The sequence below is a fragment of the Lissotriton vulgaris genome, chromosome 1_1 (genome assembly GCF_964263255.1).
Source record: "Lissotriton vulgaris chromosome 1_1, aLisVul1.2, whole genome shotgun sequence".
Classification (NCBI taxonomy): Eukaryota; Metazoa; Chordata; class Amphibia; order Caudata; family Salamandridae; genus Lissotriton; species Lissotriton vulgaris.
The window spans coordinates 179,854,236-179,877,001 of NC_141685.1; the positions used below are offsets into that span (position 1 = coordinate 179,854,236).

Below are 22,766 nucleotides of genomic sequence, written 5' to 3' on the forward strand. Positions count from 1 at the left end.
GCTGCAACAGTGAGTCTCCTCAGGACATGATGCCCTTTATAATGTTTTGTAGTTTTTATGTTGTCCCTAAAAAGTTATTTATTAATCCCATTCTCATAAAAACAGGTTTTAGGAGGGTGAGACCACTTCTTATCTTTTTACAACTCCTCTCTAAAGACACTATTTTGCATACGCTTTACTTTTTACGGTTCGCTGTTAGACTCAGGTCAAGCTGCGATTAACTTCTGCTATGTAATTCATTAATTTTTATCTTGTGTTTTGATTAACTTGGACATATTATATTTGTCAATCTGTAACTTGGAAAATGTTTTATCATTTTATGTATGACTTTTATGGTTTTCTTTTATAAAACCAAAAAAAGTTTGTTGCTAATAATAACTAGGGAAATCATTTACAGGGTAGCATAGTATCCCTCACAATAACTCCAGGAGTCACATTCCACACAATGTACATGCGTTGTTTCCCCTACTTCCAACTTTACATGTCTCCCCAATCACCTGCCCAAACCTCCCTGCTGATGCCAATGTGGTACTCTGTCAACCCGCAGCCATATTTTTGGCCCCTTTGAAAGTGCCCATACAATAAAAATGCTGTAGTTGTAAATACATATCAACTACCATTTGTTCTGTTTGGAACATTTTAATAATAAAATCTAACAAACATAAGCTGATTATTAAAGTTAAACAGAACATCAGTTGCCCTACACATAAGAGACAAAAGTTGTACATAAAAATAACATACTGTTACACAGCAAAGTTATGTAGAGCACAATTCTTAATTTCGGGCACTCTTTAAAGTTTAACAATAGAAACATTAATAAAGAACAGGAAAGGAGAGAACGAAGGTGGGATACAGTGGTTTCATTAATGTAATGCTTCCTACATATAGAAAAACTAATACTAATTATTTTCCTTAAGCAATAAAGTCCTCACATTAAAATACTAAGAGAAATATATTGAACAATGAACATTTCATGTGTAATTAGAATTCAATTTGAATATTTTAACCTCCTCGGCATTATTTGACTTATGATTACAACTTGAATGCTTTCGGGAAAGGAACCGCCTCATGGGGTTCAAAATCACATCTTTTCCAACAATAGGATTAAAGTGATAAACTTGAATTTCAATTCAATTTATTGATTTAGGCCTTTTTGGAATCAACAATTTTAAATATACACAAAATCTATACACTTTGTAAAATGGTCACCTAAACTTGAATTCAATCCACCTCTTGATTAAACGCTTCCCATTCCAGCAAGCATCACAGGGCCATTTGTTGTTATCTTCCCAATTAGTGATAATGTTTCAGATGGCAAAAACAATAGATATGTTTAGTATTTTACTTCCGAAAGCAAAAACATGCCATTTCTGAATCATGGTGCACAATAAAATGTAGGAACAGAAGGGCATCTTTAGGTATAGCATTCATTGAGGTTTGACCAGGCTTGAAACTAGAATTCCTGAACTTTTGGACATTTAAATGCCACATTTTAAAAGAATTCAAACAGACCCATGATGAGCTCCATGAAAAATTGAAGATGAGTGAATTGTACTTAGACAACATGTGCTGATAAGCAATCTATTGATGTTTAATACAGTGGTCAGGCAATGTTTGTGGATCTAATCTATTCAGATTTTAACTCCATAGTTTGTTCAATAAATTGACTAGGCATAATACTTGAAGGTAAATCTCTCAAATCCTTTCTATTACTGTTTTATTTGCGATAACACTGATAGAGATCAATGATAAATAGATTTTAAAAGCCATGAGTGGAATTGATCCTTGGTCTAAATCTAGATTATTGTCTGCAACAGAAACCAGTGCAAACAGATCACATATAAAAGCATTGAATATGTTTATTATAGTGGTTTAGAGTAAACATAGATGACACACATTGTTCCTGAAACTCAGAAATTGATTACATCCTATTTTATGTCCAGAGACCGGTTTAGATGCTTTCCTGTTTAAGTGACAACATTTGCAAATATATTGAACAAAACATTAAAGCTGGATGTCAGAAATTCTGTCTTTAAGCGTTGTGTAAGAGTCATGTGTGATGGTTTTTATTTGATCTGAAGTAACACTAACACTAAATAGATACGTGCACCGGTTATCATTCAACTAACATTATTAGCAAACTTAATTTGGAGGGAATTGAGAAAAATTGACCCATGTACCAAGGGTTTTATTGTTCAAAAATCCACTGGTTCGGTAATTCACGGAGTTTGCAAATGCTAACCCCCTTTTTGAAATGTACTAAGCCCATTTAACAATTAAGAATTTGGAAGGGGAATGTTAATAGTGTCCCTTCTCAATACGTAATACATCCTTAAGGTATGTATTAAGCTTTGAAACCATACGTGGGCTGATAAACAGTAACAGGAGGTAGTAACCCGAGGGGACATTTGAGAATCTGAAAGTAAAATGGGGTGCATTAAAAATGCCTTTATGTAAAAGCAATCACAGACAGAGTAGTGTGCTGACTCCACAAGCAACCACTTTTACCAAATGGATTATTAATACATAAACCTCAGTATTTCCTATATATTGCTGAAATGTAGTCTCTAATATTTTTGACAGTGGTGTAAATATTTGTTTCTAATAATTTATTTCCCATTGCAATATTGTCATGAAATGTACCTATTCTTTTTGTCAAACATATTGAAATATCTTTATCACAATTTTTGGGGCATTCTAAAAAGTGTTTTCACTCTCAAACTTAAAGCTTCCTAAGAAAAATACTTACGCGCAGTCCTGCTTTCTCCTAGATCATTTAGCTTTCTCACTAAACCAAGCACAATATTGATTTGAGAGAGGTGGTTATTGTAGGCATACACACTGGGGTTAGTTTAGAAAAGACAAATATAGAACCTCCTTTATCTTCAGAAATAATACTTGCAAAAGTTTATGTCCAATAATTTCAGATAATTTACTGATAAAGATATCAGATAAAGATCCCCTAATTTCTTATACCTTGTGGTATCAAAAATCAAAATTGTATTTCTACCACAATCAAGAAACCCTTGAATCTATGAGGATTACTGTTGCAAATGAAGACCTAGCTAAGATGAAATATCCCTTTAAAGTGAAGATTTCCTTCACCCACCATAGTTGGCATGCTTCCTCATTCGGAATCTCCTCCCACCGTTATAACTAGTCACAGTACAGGGTACAGCCCCCTCGCTGAGAGGGAGGAGTTCAGGCATGTTTTGTTATAGAGAATGGTATACTAAATACCACAAAAATGAGCTCAGGGTAGTGGGGGCACCGAGTGAAAGTTAATAAGAGGTCAACATGTTTCAGCCTATTAACCCTCCAAGGAGGTGTTTGCGGTTTTCTTCAGGACCTAATCAAAAGTGCTGCTAATCATTGTCAATAACAAGCATTGGCATAGCCAATAGGTCGCGCCTTTGGGACCTTATTAGTGTTTAGCCATGCAGATCCAGTAGCAATGTGAAAGAATTTCTCTTAAAAAAGAAGACTATAAACTAACTAAGCTAGACGTGACATTATAACTGGTTAATCGAATGTTTCTGGAGGTTTAGTATATATATAGAAGTCCTTTTTTCTATGGCGTGTCATATAAAATTGATGCTCTAAATTTTGGTAAGACTACACAATGTCATAAAAATTCAAAACCGCTTTTATATCATTTTACTTTTGAAAGCTTGAAGTGAAAGTGAATTCTAAATGTCATTTGCTTATGAGTAGGCGCTAATGACTATTTCCGGATGACAATGTAGTTAGCATTTTTTTGTATAAGATGCGTTAGAAGTATGGGTATGGAAAATGGCTATTTTGGCCAAAGGCTCCCCTTTCTTTATGCATGCTAGTTTTAATTTGTACACAGAATCACAATTTTTTTATGTGGTACACTGTAGTGTTAGATGAATCTGTTTTACACTTTTGATAAGCAAGAGATGAGGATGAACTGTTTTTTCGTCCCTGGTTTTAAATGGATTCAGGTTGGTACAGAAGAGGTGTTGGTTGACTGCCTCAGAAATAGTTGTTTCCCGCATGCTTCTTTCATGTGACTTAAATCCCTTCAGTCGAAGAGGCGGCTGCATGCTTGCAGATATGGCCAGATCAGTACTTGGCTGGTTCAGTTCACCAGTGGGGCTAGAATAGAAGCTGTTAAGGGCAGGGGATTAGCTTCCCATTGGTGCAGCAGATGCAGTGGCACCAGGTCCCAGACGCCTTAAAGGCCCACTGAACCCTGATAACTGCTGTTTGTCACAGTTCAAACAGAGGCCTGAGGGGCCCACAGAACAAATATTACTGTTTTCCACAGTCAAAACAGAGGGCAGGTGTCACATTTCCTTTCTTGCCTCGGGCCCAGGGCACACTGGCTAGGCCACTGGTTAAGGATGCATTGGGGAAGAGGTGGGGAGACAGGTGGATATTTAAACAGCTCGACAATGACTTCATGCCTGGGTATTAAAGTATTCATTGAAATTAAGGACTGAAGCAGGAATAGATCTCATAATATCGGGAGGCCTACTTACAAATGCAACTCGATAAGCGGCTGCCTTTTAACATCTCACTTATCACCTCTCCTAATTTTCAGTTTTATTTTAGATGCAGACTTAAATTGTGACCTATGAATATGTTTATCTATCTTTAGGTTCCAAATGGTCCATCTTTTCCGTATGCAAGTATCAGACAGGTCGGAAACGCCTAATGGCGTTGAACTTCATAAAGCCACATTAATCACTGGTCTTGAAATGCAAATGGCAGCATTAGGCACACAGGGGTGTAATCTACATAATCTCATTATGTACCTTAGTATACAAGTAGTACCACATTCTTTGTATACCTGAATTAAATAGGCACACAAAATAGTACCGTATTTCAAGGCCCAGTTCAGAATTACAGGGAAGGTGCACTGTCCCAGACTACACAACGGTGCAGTCTTCAGTGGGTGCTGTCATGTCACACAGGGGAAGTACACCAGATTATGCTGGAAAAAGCATGTGGTGCCCCAACGTAGGTACCCTTGTAAACCACCAGTGTGCTTACAAAGTAAAGCGTCTGGCAGCTATTAAACGAGGTGGCACGTTTCCCCTGCAGGTGGTTGGGGTCTTTCACCTTCCTGTCAGGTGGTGGTATACAATCAGTGCGCCTCCTAACTGCTTGTTTGCCCTTTCGCCCGTGTCAATAATACAGTGCAGTCGCAAGACAAAAGGTATTCCCACATTTAAATGTGGTCATGCCCAATACAAAGGAAAGCATGCCCGCTGAGAATCTCTCCAACGTGATCCACACTACATAAAGGACTATGTAAGTGTCTGCAGCCTCTTCTGTAGAACAAAAGCCAAAATGCCCATGGGACGCCGAAAGAGGGTGCACTCTGATGCTTCATCATGTACGAAGCCTTTGGCGTTCGTCTGTACTAAGCGAGTGACAGAGTTAGTGGAGTGTTTATTGCCCTCTATGTCACTCTACTTCTAAGCACCTACTACAGCTTGTACATTAGTTACTGTAATATGTTCACCTACATTATGCTTAATATAAATAGTGCACAATTTCGGCGTTTGTGTCTGCCTACAATGTGGACATGATACAAACAACAGTACCTACTGTAGTGTAGTTGCTATATTCCCAATAGGCTCTGCGCATTGGAATAACATAAACAATAGTTTAGACGTAGGACTGAAGTCGACTAGGTCACTATTGAATATGTTAGACTTAATTGTGAATGCCAGCTAGCTAGAGGTCACTAGAAACTTTCTCGAATTCACAAGAAGGGATTAGTTTCTGACAACCGCATAAACATGACAACTTTGTTCCCCAAGAATAAGAAATATATCTCTAGAGTCACGGAAACAATAGATTGCTATTTCACTCAGTCAATTGTGCATGCTTCGTTTCACCAGGATTTGCAGAGAAATAGAAAGACGGGTGTTTTCAATAAAAAAGGTTATTTATTGAGCAGTCTTCTTTCTCATGCAAGAGAAGTGAATTGCTACAATGGCAATACTTGATATAAAGTAAATTGCGTACAGTAAAAAGAGTATTATGAAATAATACTGTAAAAGCATGATATGGTTTCTAAGCCATAAGATATATAAAATGGATAAAATACATACAATGATAAATAATGACTAAAAGTACTCAACTGGTGCTTCTAAAATACGCCTACCCCGGTGTACCTAACTTAAGTCTAGTACGAGGGAAGAAGTAAGTGAGGTATAGTTTAAGTTCAGTATTTTTTGCCAAGAATCTATCCAAGATTTTATCTAAGGGTCTAATGAGCTCCATACCTTGGTTTTAGAATGAAGGAGGTCTTGTATCTCTCTCTCAGGACTCGATCTCCCAGTAACCCGCAAGGGTAGAAGGGAAACACTGGAGCTGGATTTCTCGGCAGGAGAAAAGACAGTGTCTTTCTCAGAGCGTCAGCTGGAGGGTCGGCTTCCTTCGGCACTCGCTACAGCAGGGCATCGGGCAAGTAGCTAGTCGATCTGCTCCAAACCACTGTGCGTTTGCTAGGGCAGATGTGGGTATATTTATACCTGGAAGGTGCAGAGTTTGACGTAAGATTGGACATAATAACCTCACTAAGAACTCGCAGTTCTTTGAAAACTCCATGAGTTCTTGGACAAATTAATACTTAAGCAGGGGGAAGTCCCGGACTGCTGAAGTTTAGTTTCTCCAAGAATTCGTTGTGGATTCTAGGAACTTGTGGAAATAGCCATGCCGTATTTGGACTGCATTGAGTATGTATAAATATGGTTATGATTCTTATGCCTATATAAGGATATAATAAGTTATACCTATATAAGGGCATGCATCGGGAAAATTACACTAGGGTCCAAGATTTGTCTACAACACTACTAGGTGGATGTTACAATTCAACAAGAGTCTAAAATACTTCAGCACAATTGACTTTGCATCAATATTACGGGACATCAGTCTTGATGGCAAGCCAACTTTGTTTACATTATTATGAGAGACTATACTTGCCACTTGGATACAACTTTACAAGACAATTTTATAAATTTTCATACAGTTGTATTTATATAATAAAACAACCTACAGACAATAATTGATCTAGCTATTCATCTTTTTGGGTTCTGGAATAGAACACTTCATCGGGGTAGCAAGCACTATATAAATGCAAAACCTTCCCTCATCTATCCCTCCAGTCTCTTTTTCAACCCAACTAACAGACCAACATGTCCAGCTCTCAAATACATTTTATATTTCCCTACACTAATTCTCCACTAATCATTTTGGGATCCTGGAGTAGCGTGCCACTAGCCGAAAAAGCGGTTCAAATTGACCCTAACACACTCTGCTGCTCGCCGAACTCTGCGTTGAGCGGGTGAGTTTTTTTGACACTTTGCCGCGTTCTTCATTGAGGAACACCACCTAGGCCTAATCTTAGCATGAAAATCTAGATTTCAGTCATATGTTAAGAAACAAGTGTGAGTAGAAATCTTTTGGGTGGAGAAAATTTAAGACATTAATATTGTGAATTTTTTGTTAATTAGTTGATGTTTGCAAGTAATAACACTTCTCTGTGTCAAGTAAAGACCTTGAGAGTTTTGTAACTTTCAGATACTCAAATTGTGGATTTTGTTGCAATTAAAACATTTTCAAGGCCTGAAATTTCTTTGGAGGTTGCATGCGGGCAGCCTAAGTTATCCTGCAAGAATTTCTTGATTAATCCTATTGCAACTACAACATGTGTTCTCTCATGTAAAGTCAGGTTGTTAGAAGCTTTTCTGCAACTCAAGATACGCCTTACTTTTTACCTGGTGCGGGTGCATTTCTCATGTTAAGTGAGATCTCCTTTCTGAGTATAACGTTTCTGGCTTTCCCCTCCTGTATAAGGCTTTAGACCAGTGTGAATTCTCTCATGTAAAGTGACATTGTATTTGTGATTAAACCTTATCTGACATTCAGAACACACATAAGGCTTTTTTCCCCCGTGTGAGTTTGCTCATGACAAGTGAGACGTAATTTGTGACCAATCTTTGCTTGCATTTCGAGCACTCATAAGGTTTTTCCCCAGAGTGGGATCTCTCATGAAGCATAACTCTGTCTTTCAGATTCAAGCTTTTATGGCATAAGGATTTTCTTCAGTGTGGAGTTTCTCATGGTGAGATAGCGTTTTTCTCTGCAGCTTTTCTGGCATTCAGAGCACTCAAAAGGTTTTCATCAGTATGGAGTGGATTATGGTTAGTGAGGCTGTGCCTATCAAAAAATAAGAATTTCTGTCATTCACAGCGTTGGTAATGTTTTTTCCCTGTGTGCGTCTTCTCATGTAGGTGAGATTGCATTTAACATGGATGCTTTTCTGGCACTTGGAGCACTGAAGTATTTTTGATGGTGTGTTTTCTTATGGTGCATGTAACCGTAACCATCACTACCTCTGAATCTTTTCTGACATTTAGAGCACTGATGTTTTTCCCCCAGTGTGGATTCTCAAATGTACAGTGAGATCAGGTTTTCAGCTGAAACATTTTTGGCATTCAGAGCACTGATAAGGTTTTTCCCCAGTGTGCGTTCTTATATGGTGAGTGAGATTGATTTTATCACTGACACATTTGTGGCATTCAATGCAATAAGGTTTTTCCCCAATGTGGGTTCTTGTATGCCGAGTGAGTATTCTTTTTTCACTGAAACATTTCTGATATTCAGAGCATGGATAAGGTTTTTCCCCAGTGTGGGTCCTTGTATGTGTAGTGAGTATTCTTTTTTCACTGAAACATTTCTGGCATTCAGAGCACTGATAAGGTTTTTTCCCCAGAGTGGAATCTCACATTTCAGTCAGGTCAGTATAGCTCTAAGCTGGCGCTGTATGCGGACGACTTGATTTTATATACGGGTGATCCAGGTACAGCTATTCCTCGGATCGAGGAACTGACAGCAGAGTTTCGGGCATTATCAGGATACAAGGTGAACAGATCCAAGACTGAGGTCATGTGTTGGAACGTAGATCAATGGTATGGCACTGAGAGTCGGGAGTTTAGATATCTGGGAATATATATTGTGAGGGAATTGGATCGAATTCCTAAGTTAGATCTGGACAGAACAACTAGGGAAATGGACCGTTTGTTTAGCAGATGGAAGAACCTCCCATTGTCAATATATGGGAAAGTGAATCTAGTGAAAATGGTCATTCTCCCCAAGCTCGCCTACCTGTTTTCCACAATACCGCTAACATTCCCTAAGAAAGACATAAATAAGATACAGAGCAAAATAGGTTGTTTTCTGTGGGGGGACAAAGGGATGCGCCTGACCTGGAGGAAACTCAGAAGAAGGTTATTAAAAGGTGGGTAAGCTCTCCCCGATATTAGTCTATATGTAGTGGCATTCCAGTTTTAGAGCCTATGCATGCTACTTACTAAGCCAGACGACTCATCCTGGGGCAGATTGCTGGAAGAGATGGTGAGAGCAGAAGGGGGAAGCGATGCGTTTATGTATAAATTTGGATCTCCTAGATTCTTCAAGTGGGTTCGTTTGAAGATACTAAAAACCGCCCTAGATACATGGTACAGGGTAAGGGTAAGCAGTGGGATTGGGTACTATTCAGACTCCGCTCCAGTTTGGGATTCACCTGGTACCCCGGACTGCTTGAACGATGCCTTGGCAGTGCCTATAAAAAGGGCTGGGATTACAAAATAGAAAGAGTTAATGGATGAGGAAGGGATATACCCATGAGAGTACTTGAGGGCAAAGGTAGGGACAGATTTATCAAGATTTAAATATCTTCACAGCGGAACGTGAGGAGATAAAAAGTAATGAGGAAATAGAAAGGCTAAGTCAATCCTTCACACCTGTTATAAAAGAAATCTCGGTATGGTATCAACATCTACTAAAGGGTGAAGACACTGGGATAGCTTCGGCAGAGGGGGTTTGGAACAATTTCTCTCTGGCACCACAGGCAGAGGGCATGCTTGAACCATCCTTGAAGACACTATACAAACATATAAAGCCTGCCTGTCTGAAAAAGAACCATTTTTTCATGGTCAATAGGCTTTACTACACTCCTTATAAAATCAGGAAATTCGCCCCCTCACCGCCACCAAAATGCCCGAGATGTCAGGAATTGCAGGCAGATGACATCCACATGTTTTTCGAATGTTTTTGAAACATTTCTGACATTCAGAGCATGGATAGGGTTTTTCCCCAGTGTGGGTTAGTGTATGTCGAGAAAGACTTCTTTTGTCACTGAAACATTTCTGCAAAAACAACAAGTGATGGACCGAATGTGGATCAATGTCACACATTCCCCCAGTCAAAAGATCTGGGCCCAAATCCATCGTTTTTTTGCACTCCACACCACCCTGGGTTAGACAATGGCGATATGCAAATCAGCTCTGACCCTGTTGCCCCATGGGAACAGTCCAGTCCGAACTACAAAAGCCATGTCTTTCCCAGAACGGAATCAAGCATCCGAGGACCGGACCGGTTTCGAGGTAACACCTCTCATCAGCCCGGCTAGCTTGACTCCAAGTGGTGTGGAGTGCCTGGGACCCACGTCTGGGCATCCCCAGCGCACTTAGGGCGGCAATTGCAAAAACAACAAGTGATGGACAGAATGTGGATCAATGTCACACATTCCCCCAGTCAAAAGATCTGGGCCCAAATCCATCGTTTTTTTGCACTCCACACCACCCTGGGTTAGACAATGGCGATATGCAAATCAGCTCTGACCCTGTTGCCCCATGGGAACAGTCCAGTCCGAACTACAAAAGCCATGTCTTTCCCAGAACGAATCAAGCATCCGAGGACCGGACCGGTTTCGAGGTAACACCTCTCATCAGCCCGGCTAGCTTGACTCCAAGTAGTGTGGAGTGCCTGGGACCCACGTCTGGGCATCCCCAGCGCACTTAGGGCGGCAATTGCAAAAACAACAAGTGATGGACCGAATGTGGATCAATGTCACACATTCCCCCAGTCAAAAGATCTGGGCCCAAATCCATCGTTTTTTTGCACTCCACACCACCCTGGGTTAGACAATGGCGATATGCAAATCAGCTCTGACCCTGTTGCCCCATGGGAACAGTCCAGTCCGAACTACAAAAGCCATGTCTTTCCCAGAACGGAATCAAGCATCCGAGGACCGGACCGGTTTCGAGGTAACACCTCTCATCAGCCCGGCTAGCTTGACTCCAAGTGGTGTGGAGTGCCTGGGACCCACGTCTGGGCATCCCCAGCGCACTTAGGGCGGCAATTGCAAAAACAACAAGTGATGGACCGAAAGTGGATCAATGTCACACATTCCCCCAGTCAAAAGATCTGGGCCCAAATCCATCGTTTTTTAGCACTCCACACCACCCTGGGTTAGACAATGGCGATATGCAAATCAGCTCTGACCCTGTTGCCCCATGGGAACAGTCCAGTCCGAACTACAAAAGCCATGTCTTTCCCAGAACGGAATCAAGCATCCGAGGACCGGACCGGTTTTGAGGTAACACCTCTCATCAGCCCGGCTAGCTTGACTCCAAGTGGTGTGGAGTGCCTGGGACCCACGTCTGGGCATCCCCAGCGCACTTAGGGCGGCAATTGCAAAAACAACAAGTGATGGACCGAATGTGGATCAATGTCACACATTCCCCCAGTCAAAAGATCTGGGCCCAAATCCATCGTTTTTTTGCACTCCACACCACCCTGGGTTAGACAATGGCGATATGCAAATCAGCTCTGACCCTGTTGCCCCATGGGAACAGTCCAGTCCGAACTACAAAAGCCATGTCTTTCCCAGAACGGAATCAAGCATCCGAGGACCGGACCGGTTTCGAGGTAACACCTCTCATCAGCCCGGCTAGCTTGACTCCAAGTGGTGTGGAGTGCCTGGGACCCACGTCTGGGCATCCCCAGCGCACTTAGGGCGGCAATTGCAAAAACAACAAGTGATGGACCGTGGCATTCAGAGCACTGATAAGGTTTTTCCCCAGTGTGGAATCTCACATGTGCAGTTAGAAGTGATTTACTGTTGAAATGTTTTGGGCATTCAGAGCACTGATAAGGGTTTTCCCTAGTGTGGATTCTTATGTGCTGTGTGAGACTATATTTTAAACCGAAACATTTCTGGCATTTAGAGCACTGATAAGGTTTTTCCCCAGTGTGGAATCTCACATGTGCAGTTAGAAGTGATTTACGGTTGAAATGTTTTAGGCATTCAGAGCACCTCTAAGGTTTTTCCCCAGTGTGGGTTTTTATATGCAGTGTGAGATGTCTTTTTTCAGTGAAACATTTGTGGCATTCAATGCACTGATAAGGTTTTTCCCCAGTGTGGATTCTTATGTGCCGTGTGAGACTGCTTTTTACACTGAAACATTTCTGGCATTCAGAGCACTGATAAGGTTGTCCCACAGAATGGGTCACTGCATGATTAGAAAGACTTTGTTTGTTACAAAACCTTTTCTGGCATTCAGAGCACTGATAAGGTTTTTCCCCAGTGTGGAATCTCACATGTGCAGTTAGAAGTGATTTACTGTTGAAATGTTTTGGGCATTCAGAGCACTGATAAGGGTTTTACCTAGTGTGGATTCTTATGTGCTGTGTGAGACTATATTTTAAACCGAAACATTTTTGGCATTCAGAGCACTGATAAGGTTTTTCCCCAGTGTGGGTTCTTACATGCACCGTGAGATTGCGTTTTTCATTGAAACATTTCTGGCATTCAGAGCACTGATAAGGTTGTTCCACAAAATGGGTCACTGCATGATTAGAAAGACTTTGTTTGTTACAAAACCTTTTCTGGCATTCAGAGCACTGATATGGTTTTTCCCCCGTGTGGATTCTTGTATGTTTAGTGAGTCTGATTTTTACACTGAAACATTTCTGGCATTCAGAGCACTGAAAAGGTTTCTCCCCAGTGTGTGTTCTTATATGATGAGTGAGACTGTTTTTGTCAATGAAACATTTCTGGCATTCCGGGCACTGATAAGGTTTCTCTCCAGTGTGGGTTCTTCTATGCCGAGTGAGCTCGGGTTGGGTATTGAAACATTTCTTGCAATCTGTGCACTGATAAGGTTTTTCTCCAGTGTGGGTCCTTATATGTATAATAAGTCCTATCTTTCTAATGAAATATTTCTGACATTCAGAGCACTGGTAAGGTTTTTCCCCAGTGTGGGTTAATACATGTAGAGAAAGACTTTGTTTTTTACAAAACCTTTTCTGGCATTCAGAGCACTGATAAGGTTTTTCCCCAGTGTGGGTCCTTGTGTGTACAGTAAGGTCTCTTTTTTTACTGAAATATTTCTGGCATTCAGAGCACTGATAAGGTTTTTCCCCAGTGTGGCTTAATACATGTAGAGAAAGACTTTGTTTTTTACAAAACCTTTTCTGGCATTCAGAGCACTGATAAGGTTTTTCCCCAGTGTGGGTCATTGTATGTACAGTAAGGTCTCTTTTTTCACTGAAATATTTCTGCCATTCAGAGCACTGGTAAGGTTTTTCCACAGAGTGGGTTATTGCATGTCGAGAAAGACTTTGTTTGTTATAAAACCTTTCTTGGCATTCAGAGCACTGATAAGGTTTGTCCCCAGTGTGGGTTATTGCATGTCGAGAAAGACTTGCTTTGTTACCAAACCTTTCCTGGCATTCAGAGCACTGGTAAGGTTTTTCCCCAGTGTGGCTTAATACATGTAGAGAAAGACTTTGTTTTTTACAAAACCTTTTCTGGCATTCAGAGCACTGATAAGGTTTTTCCCCAGTGTGGATTCTTGTATGCACAGTGAGTTTGCCTTTGCAACTGAAACATTTCTGGCATTCAGAGCACTGGTAAGGTTTATCCCCAGTGTGGGTTCTTATATGCTTAATGAGACTGGATTTTTGACTGAAACATTTCTGGCATTCAGAGCACTGGTAAGGTTTATCCCCAGTGTGGGTTCTTATATGGTTAGTGAGATTGTTTTTGTAAATGAAAGATTTCTGGCATTCAGAGCACTGGTACGGTTTGTCGCCAGAGTGGGTTATTACATGTCGAGAAAGACGTTGTTTGTTATAAAACCTTTCCTGGCATTCAGAGCACTGATAAGGTTTTTCCCCAGTGTGGATTCTTATATGTTCAGTGAGATAAGATTTACTGCTGAAACTTTTTTGGCATTCAGAGCACTGATAAGGGTTTTTCACAGAGTGGGTTAATGCATGTCGATAAAGTTGCGGTTTGAAACTAAACCTTTTCTGGCATTCAGAGCACTGATAAGGTTTTTCCCCAGTGTGGATTCTCATATGCGTAGTGAGATTAGATTTACGGCTGAAACTTTTTTGGCATTCAGAGCACTGAGAGAGGATTTTCCCAGTGTGCATTCTCTCAAATTCAGTGAGATGAGATTTATGGCTGAATCTTTTTTGGCACAGGTAACTTTTTCCCCAACTTGGGTTATTTTGCTTTGATTGAGGCGGGTTTGAACACTGAAATTGTTCTCAAAGCCCGTGTTTTTAAAATATGTATTCCTAGAGTCAATATCTCTACATTTAGTTATGTCTTGCTTATATGCCACGGTAAGAGTGAACCCGATTTTAGAGTCGGGCTTGTTTAGATAATGTTCAGCATTTATCTCTAAAAGATATTGTGTGTAATCTTCTTAACACATGAATTGAGTAAAATATGTCTGGATGCAGCCCTGTAACACCGGTCGAAATGTTTGTAACAGATATTAGTCTTTTGGTTATAGCCTCTCCGGCAGCAACTTATTTTGTGACTGAAGTTTTTCTCAAATCTATTTGTATAGGTTCTTAGCAATGCAGTGATAAGGTGTTAGTCTGATATTTAATGATTAAACTGAGAAGTACCTTTTTGCACTGGAGTAATGGCAGTAACTGAGAACATTAGAACATGCACAGTAATATTGTGGCTCATCAGTCGCAGAACATCAGTTCCTTTTACCCGTTCTGTGTTTGGTGTAAGGTTAAGGATTGTAGTTCTGAAGACAAGGATTTATTTACATTAGCTAGCGCAACGGTGCTCATTTAATCCATTTTGATATTTAACAGTTTTAAATATCACTCCTGCACAACAGATAAGGTTGAGGCGATTTACATAGAATTACAAAACAGTACACAATAAAAAGGAAACAATCTGAGATGGTCATGAACAACACAATAAAGTGGTGAATTTTTAACGTTTTCGCCAGAGTGAGCAGAGTGGGTCGAGGTGTTATATCCCGAGGCAGATAGTCTAAAACTTGCGTAACTGGTTACAACAGTTGTTGAACAAAGGTGATTTTCCAATCTTTTGGTTGTTAGGTTGTCAGCTTCGGAGTCTTCTTTCAGTGTCTTTTCTTTGATGGTTTGCAGAAGAAACCTTTTGTTATATCTTTCTTTTATGCAGTGTGTGCTTCCTCTCTGGAATTACATGATGCTTTAGATCATGCGTGCTTTAGATGAACGTTATTCTGTCATGCTGAGGCAATTTGTCTTTCTGATAATATTTCAGATGAGGACGTTGTGATTGGTCTTTCTGGCACTATTTCCGATGCTGTGTGGACAGATATGCCTTTGCTCTGGGTTAATGAAATGCAAAATTAGAGACTTCACTTACAGGTATAGTACTTTCCTCAGCTCCCACTTCCTCGCTACACCTAGATTTTGGAAATTGTTTAAACTTAGAATGCTGGATGTCCTTCAGTTTTTCAAAATAATCCTTCTTATAGCACTAACATTCAGTTGGCTGGTGCTAAATCTTGCTTTCTTCGTCCGTAATTTCAATCACCTATAGTATTAAAATTAAATAGTTAATACATGTAAATATCCCCAAAAATAATTTACAAGCCATATCAAAGCAGAATTGCTAAATTTTGAAAGTGTTGAGCTGTTCTTCAGACAGAGCAGAGAGTAGAATGGTAGCCTGAGAGTACTTGGATCTAGGAGTGAGTATTTGTAGAAATTCCAACATTTTATTAAGCTCAGAAAGGATACATGTACCCTATGGACTTGTAACATAGAATCCGAAAAGCAGACATTAAAGTCATATGGACTGGCACCAAAAAGATATTGAAAATAGAATACTATTAATTAATTTTTAATGTAGATTTCTAGGATGGGAATTTCCCCTCCACGGACAACAGGCGTTTCCCCCTGCCCTGAGTTACTACCTACTTGTATTGGTAACCTGACTTTTGAGCTCTGGCCTCTGCCGCACGCAAATCTATTGTGTGTTGCGAGGACTATGCCTAGACCTATCCCTCAACTATGGTCCAGAGTATGAATCAAGGGCAATGAAATTAAGGAGTACTTGCATGTGTTCATTTTATTCCACCTGATTATCAGTCGTTAGGCTTTTCTGCACCTGGATTTAGAGAAACAGGACACCATTTTTTTCCAGACAGAAAAATTAGACTGAAAAGACCCACAAGACTCGGTGCAGCAGAAGCAGCCAAGACCTATGCTGTTTTTTTTACTAACTGGGGGAAACACACAATTCTTCCCTCTGTTAGAAATATCTTTCCCCTTCCCTCCCCTGCTTCGCCCCCCCCCCCCCCCAACCAACCACATGCAAATATCTACCTCCTGCTTAAAACAAGTGGTAAATAAAAGCAGAAAAACAGTATGAAATAGTGAATGGCATGTGGTTTGAAAGGCAGAAGAATCTGTTCCTCGTGGCAACTCCCCAGTACATTGCGTCAAAACTGTAACTGCACGTTACTGGGATAAATCTACCACAAAACAATTACATAAGATTTTTCTGCCACCCCAGTACTGTGCAACTTCTAACAAGGGACTATAGGAGATCTTGGACCGGTCATGTGACCTGGAGGGTCACACCAAGTGTGCCCTCATTTAAGGCAGAGGACTGTCATGGGTTTAACAGCTAGAGCGGTGATGGCAATGCACCCTGTTGTAAGGATCAATAGCCTGATTAGATCTTTGCATCATGGTCAGTGGAGTGGCTTTCTACTGACACATCCATGTAATGCTCCATTTCTATACCTGTGCCCAGACTTTGCAATAACATCAAGTGCATGTTTAGGGTGTTGGTGTGCGTAGCATAAATGCAATGTGAGAGTGCGACAGAGTAAACACCATCTCCTGCCTGCCAGTTGTGTATACAAGTGGGACCATCTATCCCTCATTTATACCAGAGTTTAAAGTCCTCCGTTACCAAGGAATAATGTGCTCTACAAAGTACGCAGGTGCCTGCTGTGGCACCAGGGATGGTGTCAGCCTGACAGTTTATCTAAATTGAATGGACATCACCTGTAGGCTGAATTACTTAATGGAAAAGCTGTGCAACTGTCCTGAAGAGCCTAGAAGTCTGCCTAGAAGCCTGCCTGTCTGGTAAGAAAAGAAAGGGAGTTTCACTATCCAGCAGGAGGACAAGGCTGTCCTGGAAAAAGCAAGGTCCGACACATCCTCGTTATCTGTAGGGCGAGCCGGAAAGCCATCCAGCAAGACTAGCTAGTCTGAGGGATGCCAAGACTCTCCCAACAGTTCAAGGCAGAAAATAAAACTCTACGACAACATGATTGTTGAGGCCCAGTAGGATGATTGTGTGCTGCCAACAGGCCCATTCAAGGTTGCATTTGCCAAATTCCTAACACAACAAAGTCTGAATCTACTGACTTCTTGGAGAGCCTGTGTTGGGCTTTTAGCTGCTGAATTTCTGACTACTCTGTGTCAGAGGTCCATGAGGGACTACAACTACTCCAGTGTCAAACACCCTGTCTGAGCTTATGCCTGTGGTCCAGCCGGCCACAATGTGGGCTCAATTGCTGATGGTCAGGCCTCCAGAGGGGGCTGCACTTACAGACAGGCCAGGTGTGACTGCTACCTTGGGACTCCTGATCTTCAGGCAACTGCAAAGAAAAGAGAGTGGGTGCCCTACTGAATGCAGCACTATATCCAGGACAAAAGCGCTCCACAAAACCTGCTGGTGGGTCACTGCTCTCGCGAGGCTTCGGAGGTGCCATTCAAATGTCGGGAAACAGGAAAGAGACCCAGACAAGACTGACTCATCCTGTGAAAGGGTGAGACACTTACGACAGAGCATACACGCATTGGGGGTAACTGGAGTGACAGAACTGACCCTATACTATATTCATGATACTCATAAATGCCCCTAGAGCGCAAGAGGGTATCAGAACTGGACGCACCTGTCTGCAGCTCATAGTAGTCTAGCATGCCTGCACTACCTTTTCACCCGGACTGTCCTTAAAGATGACTTTAGGGCCGCTACGCACATAGCAGGGGGAATCTCAGACCATTTGCTGGTGGAGGTGCAACTCGATGGTCCGGTTGGTATGAATTAGGAGACTAAAAACGGTTCTGACATTTGCAGGTGGGTCACGCTCTGCAAGGTAACATCTGGGAAGGGGGGGGAGTTGCCTGATGCATTCCCACTGAAGGACCAGCTGCTAACTAATCCCCTGACCGAAAAAGCAATCTCAACCATCTATAGGAAGTTGATCTACAATTCTCTGGATCCCTTGGGCCTATGCTGTTACCACCTTGCATACAATTGTAGAAACAGCACGCATAAGGAAGAATTCAGCCCAAGCAGCTGAATTGATAGCTCTGACTAGAGCTTGTGTATTGGCTAAAGATAAAAGAGTGAATGTGTTCACCGATAGCCAATACGCATTCGGGGTAGTCCATAGTTTTGGCCGCCTCTGGAAGGAAAGAGGATTCTTTACCTCACACAGTACTAAAATACAGCAGGGCCAGCTAGTAAATGACCTCTTAGAATCACTTGCCTTGCCCACTCAGTTAGCGATTGTGAAGTGTAGTGCATGTAAGAGGATCACTGATGACGTAGGTGAAGGAAATGCTTTCGCGGATCAGATAGCAAAAGATACAGCTAGAGATGTGACAAGTCGTATGTATGTTGCTGGACCTGCCAGACGGGTCAGTCAAGGAGGAATGTGTGAGGACACAATAGAAAGTGTGAAAATGATTCAGGAAGAGGCTACAGAGAAAGAATTAAGTAAGTGGAAAGATGGTATGGGAATGTTAGATGTGACGGGGTGTTGGATAGAATTGTCGGAACATCAGCGTTGGCTGCTACCAGATGCCTATGTACTTCCAGTAGTGACTATGGCGCATGGTCCAGCCCACATCAGTGTGAAAGGAATATGCAAGCCTTTGGCTCCGGTATGGCAGAATGCGGGAATCCCTAAATGTGCAGACAATCTAGTTAAGCATTGCATTGTTTAATGCATAACCCAGGAAGAGGGACACCAACTCCAGCAGGCCATTTTGCTCCCCCAACATATCCTTTTGAGGTGTTGCAGATAGACTACATTCATATGGAGAGATGCAATAACCTAAAGGATGTCCTTGTGGTGGTGTGTGCCTTTTTCTAGATGGATAGAGGCCTACCCCCTAAAGGATAATACTGCTTTGTCTACAGCCAAGGTCCTTCTGAAGGAATACTTCCAGAGGTTTGGTTTACCTCGAATTGTCTGGAGTGACAATAGAAGTAAATTTGTGGGCCAAATCATGCAGAAAGTATGTACAGGTCTTGGTATTAAGCTGAAATTCCATGCAGCAAATGACCCTCAGTCAGCGGGTTTGGTAGAGTGCTATAATAGCACTCTCAAGCTTAAACTTGCAAAGATACAGGCCAGCACGGGTCTTGCCTGGGCCGATGCTTTATCTTTGGCTCTCTTGTCCACCCAAAAAGCTGTTCATTCTCGTGTGGGACTTAGCCAATATGAAATTGTGTTCGGATATCAGGCTAATGTCTGGGGTGTCCCTAGGCACAAAAAGTACTCTGATATAGAGTATCCAATGTTGGTTGATTATTTGCATGACATCACCACTAAATTGCGTGTTCTCCATCAGCAGGTACAAGACGCTTTTGCCTCAGGCCTCTTCCGATCCCGGGCACACCATCCAACCTGGGGACTGGGTGTGTTTGAAGAATTTTCAAAGAAAAAAGAATCTGGAGCCCCGCTGGGGACCGCCAAGACACGTACAGCCGTGAAGGTTGTTGAGAAAAAGAACTGAACTGGATTCATGGTGTGCACTGCAAAAAGGTACCCTTGCCTTTGCCTTTTGACCAGTGGGTCCGCGAAGGTATAGGTGATTTTGAAGGAGAAAGGGTCCCCCGGTTTGTACCTTTTGGCGATGCACACCTAGAATGAACTCGGACTGAGAAGGAAGACGATGATGTTTTGCAAGAAGCTGTACCATCGCATCTCAAAATAGATACAACTGATCCAGAGATACTTTTTCAGGACCAGACTGGGCCGAACAAAAACAAATACAATCTAAGGCCTAGAAAGACAAGTGACATTTGAAAACCTTTCCTTTTTCTGAACTTACATTTCAAATTTTGAATAGCATATATATTTTTTTCTCTCCTTTCCTGTGTGATACTGGAATCATCCAATTTAAGTTGCAGGGTCATGGTAGGAGACTTGGTTTGTGACCTGAGTAGTGGCAATAGGCCTGCAGGACCAGCAGTGTCATAGGACGGCTAATAACCACAACTAAGTGAGATAGGAAGATTGCCACGAGCAATACTTTAGAGGATGAATTCTGGTGAATCGGAAAATGATAAAAGAGCAGAAATGAAAAAGAAATATTGTAAATTATTGTTTAGTAGATGTGGCGTAGTATTATGTGTTTTGATTTTTCTATGTGTTTTATTAGCTTGTGTGGGTTGGGTTACTCACACTTTGCAGCCAATACCTGTACCTACACCCACCTCTCACCCTATATCTTTTCACACTACTGTCTCCCCGCACCAGCTACATACCCTCTCTGAACATGAACAGACCAGGAGAACGGAATACTTTAACAATTCATTCATACATTTGTTGCATCAGCATCAACTGGTCACTAACACCACCGATTGTTGGGTCTGTGGGCTCATGCCTCACAGCACGGATAAGGGGATGCTATTTTTAGTCTTGCCGTTTTCTTATGAAGGATCCTCCTGGGCGTTTCTGGCCATGTTTTCCAACGCATATGAGCACCAACCTCGATACCCTGTTAATACTGATGTTTGGTCACGATCCCTTGATGAAGGGAATAGTAGCCATGACAAAGAATACTGGTGAAGGTGGGAAGATCCCACCTGACGAGAAGCAAGCATATGATGGTTGGAACTTGACCCGATACAAAAACAGCCTTACAGATAGGGCTGGACGAAAAAGATCTCCACCTGTTTGGACTCTACCCCGTCGAGGCCATTACTGTTTGCAAGGGAATGGTCAGAATGTCAAAGCCCAATTAGGAAAGAGCACTTGTAACCATACTTATACTTTTTCATCTCAGACTTCTCCTCTGTTAATACCAGCTCAAGGTACATATTTTGTCTGTCATGATAGAGCCTACACATGGTTGCCGATCAATTTTTCGGGATCGTGTTATGTGGCTTTCCTCCCTCCTCCAACATCTACAGCCCCACACGGCAGGACAAGAGGGAGGGGACTTTATGAAAGGACTCCTCCCATTTTGGGGCCCTATGGCCAATAGCAGAGACATCAGACACCTTATTCGCGTTGTCGAGGCTACAGTAAACAATACGGTGGGGGCATTGAGTAACCTCACCGCTGAGCTTCAGGCGGACTTTCTCGTAACTTTACAGAACAGAATGGTGTTGGATGTTATTCTTGCAGATAGAGGCGGAGTATGCAAATTATTGGGCCTAGCTGTTGTATTTACATACCAGACAATGCCCCCTACAGTATACCAAGCCACTTTGTGAATAGGTCTGCTTTTCTCTGGAGACCTTGGTCTTGATCGAAGGCAGGCAGTCCTCCCAAGGTTCTGGAGGTCGCTGGGCTGCAAGACGAGTTGACGTTTGGTTCAGGATCATCCAGGGATGCAGACAGGCCAGTAGGGCTGGGACCATGTCCGGCTTTCGAGCTGGGTACTCAACAGAATCCGCGCTGCTTCTTGCCACTGAATCCATCAGGCAATTTGTGGATGCAGGTCAAACGATGGCCTTGATCCTGTTGGATCTAAGTGCCGCCTTTGACACTGTAGCCCATCACACATTGGTAGTGTCTGAGGAAGGGTGGGGTATCTGGCAATGCCCTGAATTGCCTACAATCTTTTCTGTCGGGTCACTGCTTCCAGGTGAGACCGGCAAACACTACTCCAGGGTCATCATGCTGAACCAGGGAGTGCTGCAGGGCTCGACCCTGAGCCAGACCCCGTTTAATCTCTATGTAGCTCCCGTAGCGGAGACTGCTGAGGGGTTCGGGATCAGGGTCGTATCCTATGCCGATTAATCGCACCTGGTGGTCTCCCTGACAGAGGCACAGGAGTTGGCTGCCTCCAACTTCATGGCATGCATGCAAGAATTGGCTGCATGGATAGCTAAGAACTGCCTGAAGTTGAATTGCAACAAGACAGAAGTGCTTGTGGTGGGTAAGGCCCCGACTGTGTTGTCATCGGCATGGTGGCCCCAGGACTTGGTGGGTCACCTACGCCCTGTGTGCAGGCAAAGAACTTGGGAGTTTGGTTAGATCCCAGTCTTTCCTAAGACTATCAAACAAGACGAGTGGCAGGCGCCTGTTTTGGGATCCTGAAGGTCCAGCGTTAAACCTTGGACCTACTCCCTGTGGCGTCTAGGAAGACTCTGGTTCATGCCCTGGTGATGTCGCGCCTGGACTATGGTAATGTCCTTTATCTAGGCGCAACAACCAAGTGTATGCTCCGTCTGCAGGGAGTGCAGAATGTGGCAGCCCGCCTTATTTTGAGGCGTCCGAGAAGGGCATCGGCTAGGGCAGCCTTGGCCGCGTTACACTGACTCCCAATTAAAGAAAGAGTCACTTTCAAGGCACTTTGTGTCTGTCATCGGATCCTGCAGGGAAGGGCCCCTCCGTCGCGGTCGGATCTCCTGACCC

The 22,766-nt window shown here is 42.3% G+C and overlaps 1 protein-coding gene and 1 long non-coding RNA gene across 2 annotated transcripts in view; both read right to left on the reverse strand.

Annotated features, from left to right (window-relative positions):
• Nucleotides 1–12,137: 12,137 nt before the first annotated feature.
• On the reverse strand, nt 12,138–14,352 carry LOC147738073 (uncharacterized). Its single transcript, XM_086952120.1, has 5 exons — nt 14,141–14,352; nt 13,788–14,056; nt 13,268–13,367; nt 12,576–13,183; nt 12,138–12,323 (listed from the first exon to the last, which is right to left on the reverse strand). The coding sequence occupies exons 1-5, from the start codon at nt 14,269–14,271 to the stop codon at nt 12,148–12,150; spliced, it is 1,284 nt and encodes a 427-aa protein (XP_086808246.1). The 5' UTR covers nt 14,272–14,352; the 3' UTR covers nt 12,138–12,147.
• Nucleotides 14,353–14,584: 232 nt separating this feature from the next.
• The window catches only part of LOC147738074 (uncharacterized), a 71,939-nt gene continuing 63,757 nt past the window's right edge, over nt 14,585–22,766 (reverse strand). Inside the window, exon 6 of the long non-coding RNA XR_015307451.1 lies at nt 14,585–15,676. This is a non-coding gene — a long non-coding RNA (uncharacterized LOC147738074). The remainder of the gene's footprint in view (nt 15,677–22,766) is intronic.